At 44.1% G+C, this 24,483-nt stretch overlaps 1 protein-coding gene across 1 annotated transcript in view; it reads left to right on the forward strand.

Annotated features, from left to right (window-relative positions):
• Nucleotides 1-24,483, forward strand: part of LOC141128073 (multidrug and toxin extrusion protein 2-like) — a 373,391-nt gene that overhangs the window by 265,829 nt on the left and 83,079 nt on the right. The window contains exon 13 of the mRNA XM_073615140.1: nucleotides 6,492-6,561. Within this exon, the coding sequence (XP_073471241.1) occupies nucleotides 6,492-6,561 (70 nt within the window). The remainder of the gene's footprint in view (nucleotides 1-6,491; nucleotides 6,562-24,483) is intronic.

Here is a 24,483-nt window from a genome sequence, read left to right on the forward strand (position 1 = left end):
ATATGCTTTGATCTAAACAACTCCATTGTAGCTCTGGCTGTATGTTTAGGGTCATTGTCCTGCTGGAAGGTGAACCTCTGCCCCAGTCTCAAGTCTTTTGCAGACTCTAACAGGTTTTCTTCTAAGATTGACCTGTATTTCGCTCAATCCATCTTCCTATCAAGTCTGACCAAGTTCCCTGTCTCTGCTGAAGAAAAACATCCCCACAACATAATGCTGCCACCACTATTTTTCACGGTGGGGGTGATATGTTCAGGGTAATGTGCAGTGTTAGTTTTTTGCCACACATAGCGTTTTGCTTTTAGGCCAAAAAGTTAAATTTTGGTCTCATCTGACCAGAGCACCTTCTTCCACATGTTTGCTGTGTCCCCCACATTGATTCTTGCAAACTGCACACAGGACTCCTTATGGTTTTCTTTCAACAATAGCTTTCTTCTTGCCACTCTTCTATAAAGGTCAGATTTGTGGAGTGCACAACTAATAGTTGTCCTGTGGACATATTCTCCCACTTTGAGCTTTTATCTCTGCAGCTCCTCCAGAGTTACCATGGGCCTCTTGGCTGCTTCTCTGATTAATTCTCTCTTTGCCCAGCCTGTCAGTTTAGGTGGACGGCCATGTCTTGGTAGGTTTGCAGTTGTGCCATATTCTATTTTCTGATGATGGATTGAACAGTGCTCCATGAGATGTTCAAAGCTTGGGATATTTTTTTTATAACTTAACCCTGCTTTAAACTTCTCCACAACTTTATTCCTGACCTGTCTGTTGCATTCATGATGCTGTTTGTTCACTAAGGTTCTCTAACAATCCTCTGAGGGCTTCACAGAACAACTGTATTTATGCTGATTTAAAACTACACACAATTTAACTTTATTTATTAATTAGGTAACTTCCGAAGGCAATTAGACCCACTAGATTTTAGTTAGGGGTATCAGAGTAAAGGGGGCTGAATACAAATGCACGCCACACTTTTCAGATATTTATTTTTAAAAATTTGGAAAACCATTTATAATTTTCCTTCCACTTCACAATTATGTGTCACTTTGTGTTGGTCTATCACATAAAATCCCAATAAAATACTTTTAAGTTTTTGGTTGTAACATGACAAAATGTGGAAAATTTCAAGGAGTATGAATACTTTTTCAAGGCACTGTATATCATACACATTGTTTATTGTTTATTTACCTTTTTTTTTACAGTTGCATTTATGTTAGTATTTGTATGACACTGATGCGACCAGGCAGCGGCTAAACCAACATATAGTTAATTCAAAGGTACGGTACCTTACTAGAGCTGCAGCCGGTCATTACTGTTATTGCACATTGGTAGAGGTGTAGATTATCAACATTATTTTCCTAACCGCAGGAATACACAATTAATAAAAAAGATTTACTTAGCTTTGGTTAAAGATTGAGTACAGATGATAAAACAAGATAAATTCAGATTCACATCAATTTCAGGGGAGATCCACAATTTCTTTTAACATCAGAAATTCCAGCAAAATAACAATCTTATAAGTTATAGGCACATTCACCAGTATGTCCTAGATGCAAATCCTAAAACCTTATATCTGTGCAACCACACACCGCCAATGAATGAAACCTGTACTACTTCAACAGGCATGGCCTATCATTTTAAATGACGGCTAGATATCACTACTAACGCCCAAATAGACACTAACCTCAATTGTTAACAAGATGGCATCTATGCAACAGAAAGCGTTTTGTGTTCTCCAATTTCGCAAGACTGAGTCCATAATAATGGTGCAGCATGCATTTTGACAGAGTTTCAAGATTTATCCACCAGTGGCAAAGAACATTTGTCATTGATATAAACAATGTGTAGAATCGGGGTGGTTATGTAAGGGGAAAAGTCCAGGGTGACCACACACTTCAGAGGACAATGTGCAACGAATTCAAGAGGTTTTTCAGCCAAGCCCGCATAAGTCTGTTCGTCATGCTAGCCAAGAACTTATGATCCCTCATGTTTGGCATGTGTTAAGACGACATTTGCTTCTGAAGCCATACCGATTGCAACTGGTGCAAGCTCTTTGAGTAAGTGACAAGAGAAAACGTTTAGATTTCTGTCATATGCTCGTAGATGACATGAAGGATGACAGATTCTTACTGCAGTTGATTTTTAGTAATGAAGCATAATTTCATTTAAGCGGTAGAGTTTTGCGTCAAAATGTTTGCATATGGGGACTTGAGAAACCACACAAACTTGAAATTCACCAAAAATGAATGTGCTTTGTGTGATTTCGCGTAGTGCAGTTTCGTTCACAAAGATTTATGGCCCTTTCTTTTTTGAGGGAAACTCTGTTACGGGACATTCCAATTTTGAAATGCTGAAAGACTGGCTTTTCCCACAAGTTTATAAATACTCTGAAGATTTCATTTTTCAGCAAAACGGAGCTCCGCCACATTGGCTCAACCAAGTTTGCCGGTTTCTAAATTAAACATTGCCTCAATGTTGGATGGGTCACAAGGGACCCCAAGACTTGGCACTACACTTTTGGCCCTCAAGATCTCTAGACATTGCACCCTCTGTCTTTTTCTTGTGGGCATATGTAAAATAACATGTTTATGTTCCACTATTACTCGCTGACTTGGATGAGCTCAAACAGAATCATGAGTACAGCAACTTCTGTGGAAGAAGACACTCTCAGATGCATTGGGGACAAATTCAGCTGTTGTCTTGATGTTATCCACACAGCAGCTGGAGGGCACATAGAGTATTTATAACTTGGTGAGCGAAACTTGAGGACTTACTTAATAGTTTATAATTTGTTATGTAACTGTAACATATTTTCATTATTAAACATAACTACATGTATTTGAAATCGGATCATTCTTTTTGAAACACACTATACAGTATATGTGAAAAGGGGTTCCCATAAACTGGTTTTAACCAATTCTAACAAATTAATGGCTTTAATGAGTTTGAGACACTAAATGTGACCATCTGTAGTAAGGTCAGAAAGATCAATGTATGCAGGAAAGAAGTAATGAATGTGACCATCCGTGGCATCTAGTATACATATATATATTGTGGCAGTGGGAAAGGCGAGGTGATTGATGGATGCTATGTGTCACCTCCCATGCGTTCATTTATAGGAAACTGGTGGAGGTGGAATCTGGTCCGGGGTTTCCGGGCCACCGTGGCAGGGTTGGTTTCCGAACCGGATTTTGTGTTCCACTGGTGACCACCAGCAGGTAGTATAAATAAAGCTGCAAGTGGACATTGCTCTGTAAGAGACAGAAAAAGGTTTGCAAAATGTTTGTGTTTCGTTCGTGACTGGAAGAAGCCCTTCACCTGTGAGATAGGAACCTGCAATGTTTTTTTAGTGCCTGGATGGCAAGGATTTACTTTCTGTTTTGTTTTGTATTCTTTGCAACCTTTTAAATAAAACCTGGCTACAAGTCAGATTTATAAGAAAAGACCTGCCATTTGGACTACCTTTTTCCCAGGGAAGGTGATCCCCACTTAACATAACCACCCCAATATATATATATATATATATATAAACACACACAGTTATTACCTTTAAAGTAGCATTTGATTTTTTTTACTATTAAAATAACATGATATACTTACCTGCTCTGTGCAATGGTTTTGAGGGAGAGTGCCCCAATGGAAAGCAACTTTCCATTGGGGCACCCGTGCAAACTCGCTTTCGAGTTGCCCTGTCTGCATTTATTAACACAGACTGGGCAAATCAGACACCTCCTCCCACTCCCCCATGACAACATTTGATTAACAGCAGCCAGTGGCGGCCGGTGCTCAAAATTTTTTTTGGGGGGGGCGCAAACAAACTGAAATATACTGTAACCCCTCCCATCAATTGCAGCCTCACTGTGCCCATCAAATGCAGCCATTGTGCCCATCAAATGCAGCCTCTGTGCCCATCAATTGCAGCCACTGTGCCCATCAATTGCAGCCACTGTGCTCATCATATGCAGCTACGTGTGCCCAACATATGCAGCCATGTGTGCATGTCATATGCAGCCACTTGCGCCCATCATATGCAGGCACTGTGCCCACCAACCCCTCCCACTCGAGGCTTTGGCAGCACCCAACCCCCCCTGCGCATCTCTGGTGGTAGCACCCCCCCGTACACGTGGCTTTGGCAGCACACCCCCCCCGCGAACGCGGCTCTGGCAGCACCGAACCCCCACCCCCCCCGGCAGCACTAAAACATGATATACTTACCTCCTCTGTGCAATGGTTTTGAGGGAGAGTGCCCCCCATAGAAAGCAACTTTCCATTGGGGCACCCGTGCAAACTCGCTTTCGAGCTGCCCTGTTTGCATCTATTAACACAGACTGGGCAGATCAGACACGTCCTCTCACTCCCCCATTACAGCATTTGATTGACAGCAGCCAGTTCCAGCCGGTGCTCAAAATTTTTTTGGGGGGGCGCAAACAAACTGAAATATACTGAAACCCCCCCATCAATTGCAGCCTCACTGTGCCCATCAAATGCAGCCTCTGTGCCCATCAATTGCAGCCACTGTGCCTATCAATTGCAGCCACTGTGCCCACTAACCCCCCCACTCGTGGCTCTGGCAGTACCCAACCCCCCCTGCGCGTCTCTGGCTGCAGCACCCCCCCCGAGCGCGGCTTTGGCAGCACACCCCCCCCCGCACAGCTCTGGCAGAAGGGACTTACCTCAGCAGCTCCTCCAGCATTATCTGTGTGCGTGTCACCGGCGCAAAAACAAACCTTAGTTCCTCAAACAATATTACATACTAAATGTTGGGGATGCTGCATTCAAAAAAAGACCCTTCACTTAGATGGGTAAGAAATACTAGTTGGTGTATGTGAATGCGCTACTCCCTTAATATCTCAAATACACAAGTGAAAACTACCATCACCTGTAATGCTTATCAGCTACCCATCACAAATATTTCATGTGTATAAGTTTAAAATTTAAGATCAATAAATCATACATATACATATAACAAAAAGTCCTTCAGATATGTTGCAAAATCTTGTAACCATTAAAGTGACTGACGTGCTCCTATAATGGAGACCGCACATTAACATCAGGCGAACCATGCTAATAGCCACTCGTCCGTAACTGCTGGATAAGCTTCGTGCCGGCTCGAGGGCACTTTTAAATGTGAGTGATTTTAACCTTTGGAATCTTTTAAAAAATAAATGGTTCAAACATATTGCGCTATGATCGCCTTTTGTCCCTATGCTTTCCTATGAGGAGCATTAGAATACAAGTTTTTAACCGGTGAGAAGTGGTACCTGGGTGGAGTGGTTATCCCTGAATGAACCAAAGGCGTACCCCTAGTGAAGTATCTGGTGAGTGGCCAATCTGAATGGTGGAGAGTCCCACTCAGTCACATATGAACACTGAAGCAATATAGGAGCACGTCAGTCACTTTAATGGTTACAAGATTTTGCAACATATCTGAAGGACTTTTTGTTATATGTATATGTATGATTTATTGATCTTAAATTTTAAACTTATACACATGAAATATTTGTGATGGGTAGCTGATAAGCATTACAGGTGATGGTAGTTTTCACTTGTGTATTTGAGATATTAAGGGAGTAGCGCATTCACATACACCAACTAGCTCCTCCAGCATGTCTTCTCAGCTCCTCTTACTAAGTGCCAGGCATCCAATAGGGTGGCCTGGTGCTTTGGCCAATCAGGAAACAGGTCTGTCGCCCTGCCTCCTGATTGGCGGGGGAGGAAGGTTAGTGTGAAAATAGCGAAAATTAAATTCACTATCATCACACAATTGGGTGGGATCAGGGCGCACTCTTTGCATCCCGAGCCCACCCTATTTTGAAGCTTATTAGAGCCTCTGGCTCTGATCAGGTGCTTCAAAAAGTACCACCCCCTCCCACCCCTGCCATAGGAATCCATAAGTCCGGCGTCCTGAAAGGGGCCAGGCGCATGGATGGCGAGGGGGGGGGGGCGGTGCCAGTGCGCCCACAGTGCATGGGCCGCCACTGACAGCAGTGGGAGCCAGTGGTTTCCGCTGCTATCAATCTGCCCAATGAGGAGGGAGACAGCGGCGAGAGCCACTGCTCTCATGCACGGTGCTGGATCAGATTGGACTCAGGTATAAGGGGAGGCTTTAGAACCACTTTAAACTAAAATAGTTAATAACATAACTACCAATACCAAGTTCTTTGTAAATCAATAATGAATATATACCTGAAGAAGCAGTCAAACGCACAGCCAGTGTAGCTCAGAGCAGACCAGAGCAACCACACATTCCTACACTGATTACAGAGGAGTTAAAATAACTAAATTTACCTAACCAATCTAGCAACCTATTTTTGGAGGGTGTTACGCAGAATGGAAAGAGCAATAATTTATCTACAAGGGTCCAGTATTAAGTACAGTAAGTGAAATGGCTACTTTATTTACTTGTCCTATTCTACTTTAAACAGGAGAAAATGTTCTTATATTAAATTGTCTTGATAATTATATGTGATTTTATTTATTTATTTTGTTAAATGCAGGGATATTGTTACTTTGGTTTCAAAACTTGTGCTCATATTTGCTCCAGTTCACCTGAGTGATGGCATAAATGTAAGTATTTCATTATTTAGCTCAGTTATATATAAATTAAGGGAATGTTCATAAAAACTAGCAGTGATTGGGTGGAAAAAGTTTTGTTTTTTGTTTAATAACCTGTGCAAAAATCATTTGTTCATTTAGAGGTTGCTATACAAGTTTTACATTACATTCATGAAGCTTCCATAGTGGAAGATAAAAGTATACATAATCAATTCCTGAGTCGGAGGTGGGACTTTTCAAACCCAAAAGCAAATATGTATTATATTACAGATTGCCAATTCTTAGATGTGATGCCTGTTTTCACTTTCTTTTTATAGACTTTCTTCCTTCTATTTTCATCTGGTAATCCAGCCAACAAGTCTGTTGTTTTTCAGGAGCTCAAGCTCTCCAGCAAAATGTATCAGTTTACATGGAAGACACAAACCATTTAAAAATGGTAGGGGTGCTTAAAATGATCAGCTCTTATTTAGTCATGTACAACCCCGTTACCCCAAAAGAAAGACAAGTTTGCTGTAACTGGTTATAAAGTGTTAGCTGGAGTTTGGCATCGATTAGTTAATGTATTTAAATCTGTGAATACATTTAACACTCGCCCCCCCCCCCCCCCTAAACTGATAATGCTGCTGTCTGCTATGCTTCCTGTGCTCCTTCATTTAGAGCAGGGGTCTCAAACTGGCGGCCTTCCAGCTGTTGTGAAACTACAAGTCCCATGAGTCATTGCAAGGCTGACAGTTACAAGCATGACTCCCACAGGCAGAGGCAGGATGAGACTTGTAGTTTCGCAACAGCTGGAGGGCCGCCTGTTTGAGACCCCTGATTTAGAGTATTGTCTCACTAATATATAATACACGAGGTGTCTCACCAGGGGAAAACAGAGGGAAAAAAAGACTGAAAAAAGAAAACTAATGTTGCCACCACATCTAATGACTGGTAAGCTGCTATATATTACACTTTTGGTTGTGGGTTTAATACCACTTTAAGGTGCCAAATATGAGTCTAAGATCATATGATAAAAGCATATAATTGTAGTTTATTACATGTTTAAACAAATATTACGAGAGATCAAAATGCAATTTCTTGCAGCTCCCTCCTACAAAGTGAGGCCAAATGAATAACCCAACTAAAGGCTACTATCCCTCCGAGCCTAAATAACACTTTAGGTTTTAAATTCTTTCTTTAGGAGGACTGGATAATTGATTATCATTGAAAAGGCTGTGATTGCTTATTTGTAGGCCATGGGTAAATTTACATATACTTTGGGGCATCTGCCCCCCACTGTAATAGGTGTAGTAATAGGAGTTAATCCACATCTATGGCCATGATACTTCATTTTTAATGTTTAGTCATCGTGGTATACAATTTATACATTTATTTATATTGTGTATGTGTATATATACAGTATCTCACAAAAGTGAGTACACTCCCACATTTTTGTAAATATTTTATTATATCTTTTCATGTGACAACACTGAAGAAATGACACTTTGCTACAATGTAAAGTAGGGAGTGTACAGCTTGTATAACAGTGGAAATTTGTTGTCTCCTCAAAATTACTCAACACACAGCCTTTAATGTCTAAACTGCTGGCAACAAAAGTGCCTACACCCCTAACTGAAAATGTCCAAATTGGGCCTAATTAGCCATATTATATATAATTATATATATTAAGAATTTTATATATATATATATATATATATATATATATATATATATATATATATATATATATATATATATATATATATATATATATATATATTATTTATACACATACATGTGTATACACACTCACGTAGCTCACCCTATAATCCTCTGAGTCACTGGCCTATGAGCCCTCTGAGACTTAGTCCCTTTTTTCAGATACTGCCTATACCACTCTGACACACCTGCTCTATTGATTGAGCCTTGTAAGACAAACTGTGACCAAGAAAAGATAACACAAATTCCTACACAGAGTCCTTGTTAGGAGAATTCCTGTAGTGAGTGGAGACCAATGGCCGATAACGTCATGTTACTCTTGGTTACTTTTGGTGGGTGCTGGAACGGGCCCTACTGTGAAATATTATATCAAGAATTGTAATTACATGCCCCTGTTAAACAGGGGCAGAAATATCGGGCCTTAGGCGGTGGTGGTCGTGGTGGCACAACACTGTAAAGCCTCACAGATACTCTTGTTGAGCGCAGGAACTGGCCATGCTGTGAAATATTAGCGCAAAAATTGTAATTACATGTCCCTGTTAAACAGGGGAAGAAAAATTGGGCCTTAGGAGGTGGTGGTGGTGGTGGTGGCACAACACTGTAAAACCTCACAGATACTCTTGTTGAGCACAGGAACGGGCCCTGCTGTGAAATAGTAGATCAAAAATTGTAATTACGCACCCCTGTTAAACAGGAGAAGAAAAATTGGGCCTTAGACAGTGGTGGTGGTGCCCTGAACCAAAAATATTCTTAGACGCTATCATCATGAAGATTGAGGAGGAATCAGATAGTCACTCAGCATAATAGGATAGTCACTCAGCATATGCAGTCTTCAAGGGATCCCACATCCATAAAAAAATTAATCAGTTACATCAGCACAGGTGCTTGGTAGCTGGTGATTCAAGACTGATTCATTTTTATGAATGTGAGCCGATCAACAGAGTCTGTGGACAGGCGCACTCTGTGATCGGTTACAAAGCCTCCAGCACCACTGAATGTGTGTTCATAAAGAACACTTGATGTAGGACAGGCCAGTAGCTCAATTGCATATTGAGCAAGCTCTGGCCCGTGGTCCATCCTCAAGACCCACTAACCCAGTGGATGTTCTGTTGGAAAGGTCTCCAAGTCTGATCTTGCCACTAGATATTCCTGCACCATGTAATTCAGATGCTGGCGATGGTTACTGGAACCGATCAGACCTTGGTGCTGAGGACTGAAGAATTGTCTGAAGACATCGGCCAGCTGGCCACCTTCTCCACCCCTCTTTCTGTGACTGAACAAAGCCTCAGCAAAACCTTGTTCAGCACCAGGAAATTGTAACTTCCCAGGCTCTGGAAATGCATTACACAAACCTTTCTGCAAGGCCTCCCGAAGATGTTTCATCCTCTTCTCCCTCTGCGAAGGCTGGATAAGTTCTGCAACCTTACCCTTGTAACATGGATCAAGAAGGGTTGCCAGCCAGTAATGATCCCTCTCCTTGATACCACGAATCCTAGGGTCCTTTTGCAGGCTTTGCAGGATCAGGGAGGCCATGCACCGTAAGTTTGCAGAGGCATTTGATCCTGAGTCCTCTGGGTCACTAAGGATCACATGATCCTCATCCCCAGCCACGTACAACTCCATGGGTTTCTGGGGACTAAAAACAATCCCTTGAAGACTGCTTCTGATGCTGAGTGTTATCCTCCACTTCCATGCTAATACAATCCTCCTCCTCCTCTTCCTGTGTAATCGGCGGGCCCGTAGGAATACTATCTTGATAAAGGGGGCCTTGAGAGTTAAGGAAGTCCTCCTCTTCCTCCCATTGTTCTGCCTCAAGCGCCCTGTCCATTATTCCACGAAGCGTGTTGTCATAAACCGAATGTGACCAGAACTGTGTGACTGCGACAGAGTGAACCAGACATAAATAGGTGTAATAAGTTTATTAAGGAAAATGCATATGTGAATACACCACCAATACAGGGTGAACAACCAAACAATTAGTGATATAAAACCAACCTTGCATATGTAGCAAGAGGGAGTACCAGAATCGTAGTCAAGCCAGGCCGGGGTCATAAACAGGGAATCAGTAGCTGGGAAGGGAGATAAACAGGACAAGAGAGGATGGATGGATCACAGGTGGGACGAGTCAGGTACAAGGCTCAGAGTCCAGAGTCCAGGGTTCAGGTAACGGACAGGAAACAGGATCAACAGGTTCCAGGAATCAGGCTTCAGGTTCAGGCTACAGGATCAGGAATCAGAGTAACAGGCTACAGGTCAGGGCTCAAGGACAATACCAGGGCAACATAAGTCTGCAATTGCTGGGTATTTATACTGCAGCTCTGCTAATTAAGGTCAGGTGATACCTGTCTGCAGAGGGGCATACCTGCTCCATACTGCCAGGATTCCTCCGCTGGTGGACGCCAGTACTGCGGCCCAAAGGTGACAGAATACTTGCAGGAAAGAGCAGCTCCGAACTGCCAGGAGACACCTGCTGGTGGACCTCAATACTGCACGCCAAATGATCGATATTACCAGTCCTTTCCTGACAGTACCCCCCCCTCAAAGGAGCGACCTCTGGATGCTCCAACTAGCCGTTGCTGGGGAAAGTCCATGGTGTCCAGCCAGGCAGCGGGCACCTCAAGCTGGGCAGCAAGCAGTGGAACACTCCAGGCTGGACAGCGGACAGGAACACTCCAGGCTGGGCAGTGGACAGGAACACTCCAGGCTGGGCAGTGGACAGGAACACTCCAGGCTGGGCAGCGGACAGGAACACTCCAGGCTGGGCAGCGGACAGGAACACTCCAAGCTGGGCAGCAGGCATGGGCACTCCAAGCTGGGCAGCAGGCATGGGCACTCCAAGCTGGGCAGCAGGCATGGGCACTCCAAGCTGGAGAGCGGGCTCATCAGGCTGGGCAGTGGGCTCATCAAGCTGGGCAGCGTGCTCATCAAGCTGGGCAGCGGGCTCATCAAGCTGGAGAGCAGGCACTGGCACCTCAGGCTGGAACACTGGCACCTCATGCTGGAACACTGGCACCTCAGGCTAGAACACTGGCACCTCAGGCTAGAACACTGGCACCAAGACTTTGGGCTGGAAGGCAGGCACCGAGACAGGCTGGAAGGCAGGCACCGAGACATCAGGCTGGAAGGCGGACACATCAGACTGGAAGGTAGGCACGTCAGGCTGGAAGGCAGGTACATCAGGCTGGAAGGCAGGCACTGAGACATCAGACTGGAAAGTGGAGACGTCAGGCTTGAAGGCAGGCACCGAGACGTCAGGCTGGAAGGCAGGCACCGAAACGTCAGGCTGGAAGGCAGGCACCGAGACGTCAGGCTGGAAGGCGGACACATCTGACTGGAAGGTAGGCATGTCAGGCTGGAAGGCAGGTACATCAGGCTGAAAGGCAGGCACAGAGACATCAGACTGGAAAGTGGAGACATCAAGCTGGAAGGCAGGCACCGAGACATCAGGCTGGAAGGCAGGCACCGAGACATCAGGCTGGAAGGTAGGCACCTCAGGCTGGAAGGCAGGTACATCAGGCTGGAAGGCAGGCACCAAGACATCAGACTGGAAAGTGGAGACATCAAGCTGGAAGGCAGGCACTGAGACATCAGGCTGGAAGGCAGGCACTGGGATGTCAGACTGGTTTGGATTAGCTGGTGCGGAGGCAGGTTGGGTTACTGGCAGGATCGTCTTGGTTGGAAAAAACTTTCGTTTTTTCTTTGGCTTAGCCACCGAAACTGAAACACAGTATTGATCAGCAGGGCTGACTTGCAGTGCACAGGTTAATATAGAGTTCCCTGATAGGGGCTGGGATGGGGCCATTCTTTGAGGAGAGATAACTTAACTGCTTCACTGACTGCCTCACGCAGATATACTGCGGCAGAAGGGCACATACAGGCAGATTAACATACCTGTACGTTGCCCTTTAAGAGGCAGCTTGCGGGCGCGCGCACCCGCCGGGAACTCCGTCCCCACCGGGAGCTCCGTGCCCATGATCGGGGGTCCCACGGACACGATGTCCGCGGGGATACCTGCGATCATCTCACGGTGAGGAAGAATGGGGAGATGCTAATGTAAACAAGCATCTCCCCATTCTGCCTAAGGACACTCTCACTGATCACCGCTCCCTGTAATCGGGAGTGGTGATCAGTGTAGTGTCACACACAGCCCCCCCCCCACAGTTAGAATCACTCCCTAGGACACACTTAACCCCTACAGCGCCACCTAGTGGTTAACCCCCTCACTGCCAGTCACATTTACACAGCAATCAATGCATTTTTAATTGCACTGATCGCTGTATAAATGTGAATGGTCCCAAAATCACGCCAAAATTGTCCGACGTGTCCACCATAATGTGAAATAGTGATGGTAATTGCACTGTTAAAGAAGGGGGTGTGGGAGGGGCTAAAATAGGATGTGATGGTGGAAACTGCAGTGGTATGTGGTAAAACAACCAAGTGTACATACATGGAATCGAAATAGTGTCACATAATGATACCTGGTCTAGTAGAGTATCTAAAAGGAAAAGTAATTATATAGCAAACATGTGTATCATATAACTACATGATCATTGATATAAAAAGTCCAAGAAAAACTGTCAAAGTATATAAAAAATTGCAAAATGACAGAAAAAAATCGGAAAAAATGTATAGTAAAACAGTCCATATAAGGTGAATGTAAAACAATCCCACCACCAAAGAGCGTACATGTACCAAAAAAATCTTCAGTGATAGGACCTCTGTGTCTGCAAGCAGCTCACCTTGCTGTAAAGTGTACAGCATAGGCTGGTCACAGATCACAGGTAGGCTGATGGATGCAAACGTGAAGGGATATCCCATATGTAGCTTAAATGGTCCCAGTGGTAGATGTTCAAAACGATATAATAAAAAAATACATAGAAAATATATATAGCGTAACTCCGCAATCAACACAGTGGGACAGGGACAGATCATAAAGCAATGCACTCACTTTTTAAAAATGAGCATAGGCACCAATCCACGAACGCCGAGTTCGCATGCCTTTGTTGATAAAACTTCAGTGGGTTCCTGCTCCCCGGTGCTCATCAGATATGGTGAATATAAGTAAAACATGAAGAGAGAATATACATAGCATAATCCCATATATAAAAGCCGGTTTATTGAAGAGGTTTAAAAAAACAGACTCACATGTAAAACCATATACAGAATGGAGCATCCAGGAGCGCCGACCTCGTCTCCTGCCATCAGACTGTGAGTGTACCCAGTGCTCCAATCCCGACGCGTATCGTCACATCACGTTACTTCATCAGGGTTTAACACAGGGTAAGGGTACATGTCTTTAAATAGTATTCAGTTAATGGACACTTGGCGGCCATTTTCCCGAATGAATGGTCCGTCGGATGGTCCGTCGGCTCTATACATATACATTTTTTAATTTTGGCTTCAATTAATAAATATTACTACTATTTTTGATATATTTTTCATTTGTTATATTATATATTTTTTCTCCTCATTTATGCATGCCATTGGGATATTTTCTGTGTGCATACTTATAATTTTTTACTGGTTTTACTCCCGTTTTTAAACACATATTCACCTGGGCCCTAGTGCCCTTTAGCTGCTGACTTTCGCTGTGCCCCTCCGATAGTCTTACATAGGCTATCTCACCTTCCATTAGCATAAGTATCATCTTGCACTGAGTGTCCATGTGTGAGACCCTAGCAAAATGGCCGATGGACCATCCCAACACCAACGCCATTCATTCCAATGACGGGCATCGGGAAAATGGCTGCCAAGCGTCCATTAACTGCAGACTATTTAACCACTTCAGCCCCGGAAGATTTTACCCCCTTCCTGACCAGAGCGTTTTTTGCGATTCGGCACTGCGTCACTTTAACTGACAATTGCACGGTCGTGCGACGTGGCTCCCAAACAAAATTGACATCTTTTTTTTCCCACACATAGAGCTTTCTTTTGGTGGTATTTGATCGCCTCTGCAATTTTTATTTTTTGCGCTATAAACAAAAAAAGAGCGACAATTTTGAAAAAAAATGCATTATTTTTTACATTTTGCTATAATAAATATCCCCCAAAAATATATAAAAAAACATTTTTTTTTCCTCAGTTTAGGCCAATCGTATTCTTCTACATATTTTTGGTAAAAAAAAAAAATCGCAATAGGCGTTTATTGATTGGTTTGCGCAAAAGTTATAGCGTTTACTAAATAGGGGATAGTTTTATGGCATTTTTATTAATAATTTTTTTTCAAAATTGTGGCTATTTTTTTGTTTATAGCACAAAAAATAAAAACCGCAGAGGTGATCAAATACCACCAAAAGAAAGCTCTATTTGTGGGAAAAAAAAAGACATCAATTTTGTTTGGGAGCCACTTTGCACGACTGCGCAATTGTCAGTTAAAGCGACACAGTGCTGAATCGCAAAAAGTGCTCTGGTTTTTGGCCAGCCAAATGGTCCAGGGCTTAAGTGGTTAAGCAGCCAGGTGAGAGTGGCTGGCCTCTTAAGCTGGACACATGAAGAGGTAAGCTGACAGACAAACATTACTGCAGATCCAAGATAACCGATCAGTAAAATTTTCTTCCAACCGAGGCCTGAATCGCATATTTGTGTGTTAACTCAGATCCTTCACATCACAGCCCCCTTTCACTTAAATCACAATCCCATTCTTTCATCAGACCCTCTGTCCCCCCCCAGAATATCACAATACTCCTTTCACATCACAATTTCTCCTTCACAGTGGTGTCCTTAGCCCACCTTCACATAAACACCCCTCCATTCACAACAGTGTCCTTAGCCCACCTTTACATCACCCGCCCCCTTCATTCACAGCAGTGTCCTCAGCCCACCTTCATGTCACCCCCTTCTCCCCACAGCAGTGTCCTCTGCCCCCCTTCACATTACCCCCCCCCCCCCCCCCACAGCAGTGACCTCTGTTCTATCCTTCACGAAATCCCCCCCCCCCAGGAAGTATTGCAAGTGGTAGTGTTCTACATTTAACTTAAAGTGATTATAAAGTCTTGTTTTTTCTAATAAAATAACAAACATGTTATACTTACCTGCTTTGTGCAGTGGTTTTGCACAGGGCAGCCCGGATCCTCTTCTCGGGTTCCTGGCTGGAGCTCCTGGCCCCTCTCTCCTGTTGAGGGCCCCCCACAGCAAGCAGCTTGCTATGGGGCACCTGAGCCGAGATAGGGCTTGGGTAAGTATTAGAGGGCTGAGGGGGGCTGCTGCACACAGAGGGCTTTTTATCTTAATGCATAGAATGCATTAAGATAAAAAAAACCTTCTGCCTTACAACCACTTTAAGTAAAGCTAAACCAGGGGTGGGTTTAGTCAGTATGCCTGTGACATTTGAAATATGTTACCTATATCCCCACAGTGACATTAGCAAAGTGGAGAGTGGTCTGCATAGATTTTTTGCTAGCTTATACAGAGTAATATAGTTTTTATGTAAGATTTTTAGTGCATTGTCCCAGTGGTCAGAAGGGTGGGTAGTAATGAAACTATGTGTAATAGCAGATTGGTACTTGAAAATTGGAAATGGGAAACCTGGCAATCTCTCCCAGTTGAAGAAGGCTGGCTATATCCAGTTATTGCATATAGTTGTAAAACCAGGATATGCCGCCTTTAGTCTCATATTTAGTGGTAAGATACTGCCATAGGAAGGAGTTCATAGTCACATATTTGAAAGGGAATTTGCTGTGGAAGTGGTAAATTTGTATGGCAGGAAATGTACCTTCCATTAGGGTGGTAGGGAGATTATCCACCTTATGATACCCTAACCCTAGGTTTGTCCATATATTTACTTTTAATGTAGGGATAAGGTACTCATATGCTGTCAGAGAACCTTGTTAACAGAATGAATAGGCAACATTCATTTTAATATGGATCGCCAGGCTGCCATGGAGCCCCTCCTAAACCGCCCCTGTCATTGAAATCAATGGGCAGTGGCGATTTGCGGGTGTTTTTAACCCTTTATTCATGGGTTAAACAAGAGGGGTTTTTTTGGGACTTTATATGAGATGTGTGTTGCCACACATCTCCATCCCTAAATGTGGTGAATACCAAGGAAGTTCGGGACTCTGAATGAGGTATATGTGTCGGGACTTAACAATTAAAACCAATTAATAGAAATGTGTTTATTGTCTAAAACACATAACAAAAAAACATGCATCAGTGAATACATTGGGTATAGTACACACATTAACAGCATATTATAAAACATAGGCAAGTAGTTGTCAGTTCATAAACATATTGTACACAAGTAATCCTCCATATAAAAAACCTGAGAGCACAAGGCCATGGCCCATGGGTATAACATATTGCATCACTGTAAGCCTGACGCATTTCATGGCAGTGTAGCCATTCTTCAGGGGCAAATGCATAATACATAAAATCTGCGGAGAGACATAAAGAAATGACATGTAATTTCCGATCATGCAAACCCCGATAGGGGAAACGGACACATTTGGTGAGAAATGTTAGAAAATGTCAATCTCCTATGTTACTTACATATTTGGCAGCATGTGGAGGTATTCAATTGGGCCAACATATGTGTCTGAGCACGGAAGCTGAGGTTGGGTCTGTAGCAGAGCTGGGAGCAGAAAATGTGGTTCCCGTGAACAAGAATGTCTGACCAAGGTTACACTATGGCTGGAATCTGGGGATGGATAAAAATATATATGCTAGTATAAAACCCAATTATTTGGGGGTTAAAACTGGCGGAGTTTTACCGCTACCCCCCCCCCCCCCTCGCACCCCAGTGTGAAAGTAGCCTTAACATCAGCAATTCAACTCCTCCAGTAGATTTATGCTTTACCAGGGTACTATAAGGAATTTTGGCTTTAGCCCCTTTCCATATGAATTTTTTAATAGCCACTTCGAAATTATGAAACAACTTAGTAGGTAGAGGTATGGGTGGGTTCATTCTGATGGCTGTTGCCAAGGGTTCCATAACAATGTAAAAAAGATAGGAGGATAAAGAGAATCCCCGGCGCATGCCATTTGTAATTCGAAATGGGTCTAATAAACCATTAGAGGTATATACACATGCCGAGGGATTGGAGTATAATGCCATTATGTACATAAAGAGCAGCGAGTTTGGACTTTAACGATGCTGAAAACCTCCTCCTGGAATAATTGGTCATCCATCATGTAAAGTAAAAAATCATTTTAAATTGGTAAAAGGAGTGTCTCAACATTTCACAGCATCGTACCACTAAATGGTGGGTCTGTACCTGGAGTTACACGGTGCTGGCAGAGCAGACCTTCCAATCTCCAGTATATGGTTAAGAATAGATAGAATTCTTATCATGCCTGCCACTATTGTATGGAGGTTTTTTTTAGCATGTTATTCCCTATTCTGATCTGATACTGCTTCTAAGTGGTTTCTTTATATGTGGATTGGGATTGGCTGAATTGCTAAACCTTTGTATATTGGATCTCCAGTCGGCCTATCTGAGCGGGCCTCCTTTGGGATGATCTCCTGCCTGCTCTATGCTGAATGATGACTTGTATTACACGCTAGTACACTGGTAGAGTTGTTTCTGTGTCCTCATCTGGGTCCCCCAGAATCAATATTCTAAATCATCACTACTTACCCATCCACCCTTCACTAGAATCCCTGAAGAAGCCGACAAGGCGAAACGCATAGGGTTGTGGCTGTCTCCTTTGGCGATATCTCCCTCCACTGATGTATTTTCGGATATTCTGTTATATCTGATCAGTTATTAGTGGAGACAATTCCTTTTGGAGACTTTGGGGAGGAAATGAGGTTTAGTGGTATGATGCTGTGAAATGTTTTTAGAGTGGTGTCTCATATGTTGAAAACACTCCTTTTACCAATTTATTTAAAATAATGTTTTGCTTTACCTGATGTACGACTAATTATTCCAGGAAGAGGTTTTCAGCACTGTTAAAGTCCCAATTCTCTTCTCTTTATGTATACACCTTTATCCCGGGATGTGGTGCTGATACTCAACTGAATACATTTAAATACATAACATTATAATGCCATTATGGCCGATTGTACAAACCCTAGGAAACCAAATTTACCAAGGATAGCTTGTAGGAACCTCCAGTGTGGTCTATCAAATGCCTTTTCGGCATTTAGGGTTAAGAAGACTGAGGGTTTTCTACGGTCTTCAATCAATTTTTAAGGTCAAACATCCTTCGTGTATCATCAGGAGCCTGGCGTTCTTTCATAAACCCTTCTTGATCCTCTTCAATAAGAGATGGGGTGACATCTGCTGGTCTATAGGCTAGGATCTTAGAATATGTTTTAAGATCAGTATTCAAGAGAGATATGGGCCTACAGTTTTTAGGTTCATTTACTGGCTTGGGTAAAGTATTATCATCTTTTAAATTGTAGAGCGAATGCTAATATTTTTGAAAGGCATTTTCTATATATTTTGGATAATAGACATCTAGTGGATCTTGAAGGGAGGACAGATTAGATCGCTTTTGCTTCTTTGTAAGAAGTCTTGAAAAGCTTACCAGCTTTTTGACTTTGGGAATAAAATTTGGCTTTCAGGTTTTACAAGATCCTCTCTTGTTTGGACATTAATAAAAGACATAGATCCTGTCTACATTTAAGAAGGTCAGCGCAGGGCCGATCCTACCCAGGGTGCGAAGGGTGCTTTGCACCCAGGCGCCTGCAGAGGTGGGGGCACCGAAGAGCCAGTGTTCTCCCCTCCCTCCTTCTCTCCTTGTGAGTGTCCGTCCAGAACTTCAGTGTGAGCGTAGGGCAGCCATCCAGCCTGGCAGTGCTCAGGGGAGGGGCGCTCCTCTTCCTGACACGAGTGTTCTAGTCAGTGGCTGCTGATGTGCGGGAATGAATTCCTCACACTGGGATCCCTCACTGTCTCTACCAACTCCAGTTGGAATGCCTCCCCTCCCATCTCTATCTCGGGCTACAGGAGAGAGAACTAAGTTGAGTCAGTGTGCTGTGTGTAGGAATGGCATCCCCTGCACACCTTTAGATGTGCTCTGGGCTGCCCCTGCTAGGAGAGGTTTTTTGGCATGATAGATTACATAGGATACACAGCCCCTGTCCCTTCCTGCACCTAAGTAGTCCATCTACAGATGTGATGTTTAATGAGATGTACTAAGAGCCCTTTCACACTGACAGTGCGGGGGCATCAGCGGTAATGCGCTGCTACTTTTAGTGGCGCGTTACCGTCGCTTTAGAGGTACATTTAACCCCCACTAAAGGGTTCAAAGGCGCAACTGCGGAGGCGCTTTGCAGGCACTGCCCATTGATTTCAATGAGCAAGGGCGCTTTAGGGGCGGTGTATAAAGAAAAGAAGCTACTTGCAGGAATTTTTTGGACTTCGTGCCAGTGCTGTGCTCCAGTGTGAAAGCATTCGGGCTCTCACACTGGGATTGCAGATAAGGCTTTTTCCAGGTGCTATTTTTAACACTAAAGCACCTGAAAAACGCCTCCAGTGTGAAAGGGGTCTAATGGACCATCTCCTGTACTATGTCTGCAGTAAGGATGAGCTCCGGCGTGTTCGCAAGCTGCACGTGCAGAGCCCACCAGGAACTCGGCACTGCACAGCGCTAATCACAAGCAGTGAGACATTTCCCAATGTGTGGCTGCAGAGATCGGGAAATGTCTCACTGCTTGTGATTAGCGCAGCGCATTGCCGACTTCCTGGCGGGCTCGGCACGTGCAGCATGCGAACACGTCGGAGATCATCCTTAGTCTGCAGTCTCGGATCATCTCCTGTACTATGTCTGCAGTCTCGGATCATCTCCTGTACTATGTCTGCAGTCTCGGATCATCTCCTGTAGTATGTCTGCAGTCTCTGACCATCTCCTGTATTATGTCTGCAGTCTCTGATCATCTCCTGTACTATGTCTGCAGTCTCTGATCATCTCCTGTACTATGTCTGCAGTCTCTGATCATCTCCTGTACTATGTCTACAGTCTCTGACCATCTCCTGTACTATGTATGCGGTCTCTGATCATCTCCTGTACTAAGTCTGAAGTCTCTGATCATCTCCTGTACTATGTCTGCAGTCTCTGATCATCTCCTGTACTATGTCTGCAGTCTCTGACCATCTCCTGTACCATGTCTGCAGTCTCTGATCATCTCCTGCACTATGTCTGCAGTCTCTGACCATCTCCTGTACTATGTCTGCAGTCTCTGACCATCTCCGGTACTATGTCTGCAGTCTCTGATCATCTCCTGTACTATGTCTGCAGTCTCTGACCATCTCCTGTACCATGTCTGCAGTCTCTGACCCTCTCCTGTACTATGTCTACAGTCTCTGATCATCTCCTGTACTATGTATGCGGTCTCTGATCATCTCCTGTACTAAGTCTGAAGTCTCTGATCATCTCCTGTACTATGTCTGCAGTCTCTGATCATCTCCTGTATTATGTCTGCAGTCTCTAATCATCTCCTGTACTATGTCTGCAGTCTCTGACCATCTCCTGTACTATGTCTGCAGTCTCTGACCATCTCCTGTACAATGTCTGCAGTCTCTGATCGTCTCCTGTACTATGTCTGCAGTCTCTGACCATCTCCTGTACTATGTCTGCAGTCTCTGATCATCTCCTGTACTATGTCTGCAGTCTCTGACCATCTCCTGTACCATGTCTGCAGTCTCTGATCATCTCCTGTACTATGTCTGCAGTCTCTGACCATCTCCTGTACCATGTCTGCAGTCTCTGACCATCTCCTGTACTATGTCTGCAGTCTCTGATCATCTCCTGTACTATGTATGCGGTCTCTGCTCATCTAGTGTACTATGTCTGCAGTCTCTGACCATCTCCTGTACTATGTCTGCAGTCTCTGACCATCTCCTGTACTATGTCTGCAGTCTCTGATCATCTCCTGTTCTATGTCTGCAGTCTCTGATCATCTCCTGTACTATGTCTGCAGTCTCTGATCATCTAGTGTACTATATCTGCAGTCTCTGATCATCTAGTGTACTATGTCTGCAGTCTATGACCATCTCCTGTACTATGTCTGCAGTCTCTGATCATCTCCTGTACTATTTCTGCAGTCTCTGATCATCTCCTGTACTATGTCTGCAGTCTCTGATCATCTAGTGTACTATGTCTGCAGTCTGTGATCATCTAGTGTACTATGTCTGCAGTCTCTGATCATCTAGTGTACTATGTCTGCAGTCTCTGACCATCTCCTGTACTATGTCTGCAGTCTCTGATCATCTCCTGTACTATGTCTGCAGTCTCTGATCATCTCCTGTACTATGTCTGCAGTCTCTGATCATCTCCTGTACTATGTCTGCAGTCTCTGATCATCTAGTGTACTATGTCTGCAGTCTCTGATCATCTAGTGTACTGTGTCTGCAGTCTCTGATCATCTAGTGTACTATGTCTGCGGTCTCTGACCATCTCCTGTACTATGTCTGCAGTCTCTGACCGTCTCCTGATCTTTCTTGGATCCCTTGGCCTGCTGGGAGAGCCTATATACTGTATTTGGGTGGAGTCAGGTGATCTCTGTTGTGTGCCACCTGGACGGCTGTCTGGTTGGACGTGTGTCGTACTGCTAGGCCAGAGATGGGGCCTATCCTGGGCACATCTAGCTGCTAGGCTATCTGAGGGCCTATCTAGAAGCAAGAGAGCAGCGCAGGGTTGGGATTGCGGCTTACAGTTCAACCAGAAGTGACGGTTCTGCCGGCCGGAGAACCTGACTTGGTCGGAGGTAGAGGGGAATCTGTCGCCAGTAAGGAACTATTGGTCCTATTACCAGGGACCTGTTATTATTATTATCTTATTAGCAGGATTCCCGTTGCATCAGAGGGGGGTGGGGTCAATCATACACGTCACTGGTAAACCCCAGCGTTTCCCCTTGTCAGAGGGGGATGGGGTCACGTGACGGGTGGCCCCGCCCTCAGCTACATAAGAGCTGTCAAGCTGGCGCTGCATCATTGGCTGGGTGCCTCCGGTGGAGGCAGGATCCTGTGCGTGTTCCTCACTGGAGTCGCTGGAGATCATCCATCGCTGGAGATCGAGAATTGGATTACATCGCTGGAGTAGGAGCATGGATTTATTGGATTACATCGCTAGAATCTCTTTTTTACTTTTTATTTTTTTATTTTTAATAAAGAACTTGTCCCAAGCTGTTCCTGTGGTTTTTTTAACATTTTGACACTTTCTTTTTGTGAAATGGTAGGGGTACAATGTACACCTTACCAATTCACATGGGGGGGCGGGATCTGGGTGTCCCCTTTGTTAAAGGGGGCTTCCAGATTCCGATAAGCCCCCCGCAACCACCGGGCAAGGGTTGTGGTGATGAGGCCCTTGTCCCCATCAACATGGGGACATCCTCCCCATGTTGATGGCATGTGGCCTGGTACGGTTCAGGAGGGGGGGCGCTCTCTTGCCCCCCCTCTTTTCCTGCGGCCTGCCAGGTTGTGTCCTCGGATAAGGGTCTGGTGTGGATTTTTGGGGGAATCCCACGCCATTTTTTTTTTATTTTGGTGCAGAGTTCCCCTTAAAATCCATACCAGGCCCTTCTGGTATGGATTTTTGGGGGGAACCCCACGCCATTTTTTTAAAATTTTTGTGCGGAGTTCCCCTTAATATCCATACCAGACCTGAAGGGCCTGGTAATGGAATTTTGGGGGACCCCCACGCATTTTTTTTTTATTTTTCATTGACTTTTATGTGTATTGTCGGGAACGACAATTCATTAAAAGCCTGCACTAGCGCTAGTAGTTTTAAATTACTTTTTTTTCCTTTTTCCTTTACAAACGGGAAACATGCGCTACTTTACAGGCATACTATAGACACCCCCCAGGTACAAAATTTAAAGGAATGTTTCACTTTTATTGTTTCACTTTAAGCATTATTAAAATCACTGCTCCCGAAATAACGGACTTTTTTAAAACTTTTTTTTGCATTGATACATGTCCCCTGGGGCAGGGCCCGGGTCCCCAAACACTTTCTATGACAATAACTTGCATATTAACTTTTAAAATTAACACTTTAGATTTCTCCCATAGACTTTTAAAGGGTGTTCCGCGGCTTTTCGAATTTGCTGCGAACACTCCAAATTGTTCGCTGTTCGGCGAACGGGCGAGCAGCCAACGTTCGAGTCGAACTCATGTTCGACTCGAACAGATAGCCCATGCCTAATTATTACCATTTCATTGCATATCTGTGTAACAGTGTTTTATGCTAAACTCTGCAATTTGGGGAATACCCACAGTTTACATTTTATCATTTTTGTTGACTTCATCTCTAGTAAAATATTATCTTGTAATCTCCATTATTCCTTTCGGTGTCTTTGGCACTTGTGCTTGCAGTGATTTTATTTAACCAGGTGTGCCAGAGGGCCTGAGGTTGTTCTTGGGGTTGAGGCGCAGAATAGAGAACCCAAAATGACCAAGTGGCTCCTTCAGGGTGGTGCAACACATACATACTGTATACAGCATAATGTAGGTGATGTAAATTATATTTTGTTTGAATAAAGTTGTTTTTGATGTATGTGGTTCTATGCAGCAGTTGCTTACTTTGTGTGGGGACTCTCGATACTCTGTAACAACTTGCAGCGCAGTTTTCAGAGGTCACTGCCTACATTTGGAGGGCACCTACTACAAGATGGTGGCCAATTTTACTGCTGCGTTAGTGCACATGTTCACGCTGCTTGGGACATCATTATGCTGCATTACACAACAAGTGTTCTGGGCACATCAGGAGTGGGGAGGCAGCATGGATAAGTAGCAGACATTATCCCCATAAGGCTAACATGTTCCCAGGGACCAGTTGAACTAATGCAAGGAAATAGGCACCGTATGTTGAGCAATATTGTTTGGCAAAAAGGAGGGAGCTACATACTGTACGTCTTGGTGTTTCCCATCAATGTGATATTTGGTTGACTTTAGGAAAAAATACTGTAGCGGGTGCTGTAGCCAAAGACTTACATTAACAGATAAGCTGACAGGGAAAAGTTCAGAGTGTCTGCAGCTATGGGGAGTTTCACTCTGCACCATTCCCTGTGTTCCTATTGGCAGGAGGAAGAGAGACAATAAAAGGCACAGTTACAGGAGCCAATGAATGAGACTTTAACAAGCAGCAGCAGCTGAGAGGCACTGTACTAAGAGGCAGGAAGCAGCGGCAAAGTACTCTGGAATATGAAGTCTCAGCACAGAGCGGCCTCACTGACTTTTAAAGAGGCAGGACTACAAATCCCAGCATGCTCTGCTGGCAAGAAAGGAGAGACTCCATTTTGATTCCCAAAGGAGTATTCAGTCAGCACAAGGGTAGGAAAGATATCAGACCCGA

This window comes from Aquarana catesbeiana, linkage group LG02 (assembly GCF_042186555.1).
Source record: "Aquarana catesbeiana isolate 2022-GZ linkage group LG02, ASM4218655v1, whole genome shotgun sequence".
Classification (NCBI taxonomy): domain Eukaryota; kingdom Metazoa; phylum Chordata; class Amphibia; order Anura; family Ranidae; genus Aquarana; species Aquarana catesbeiana.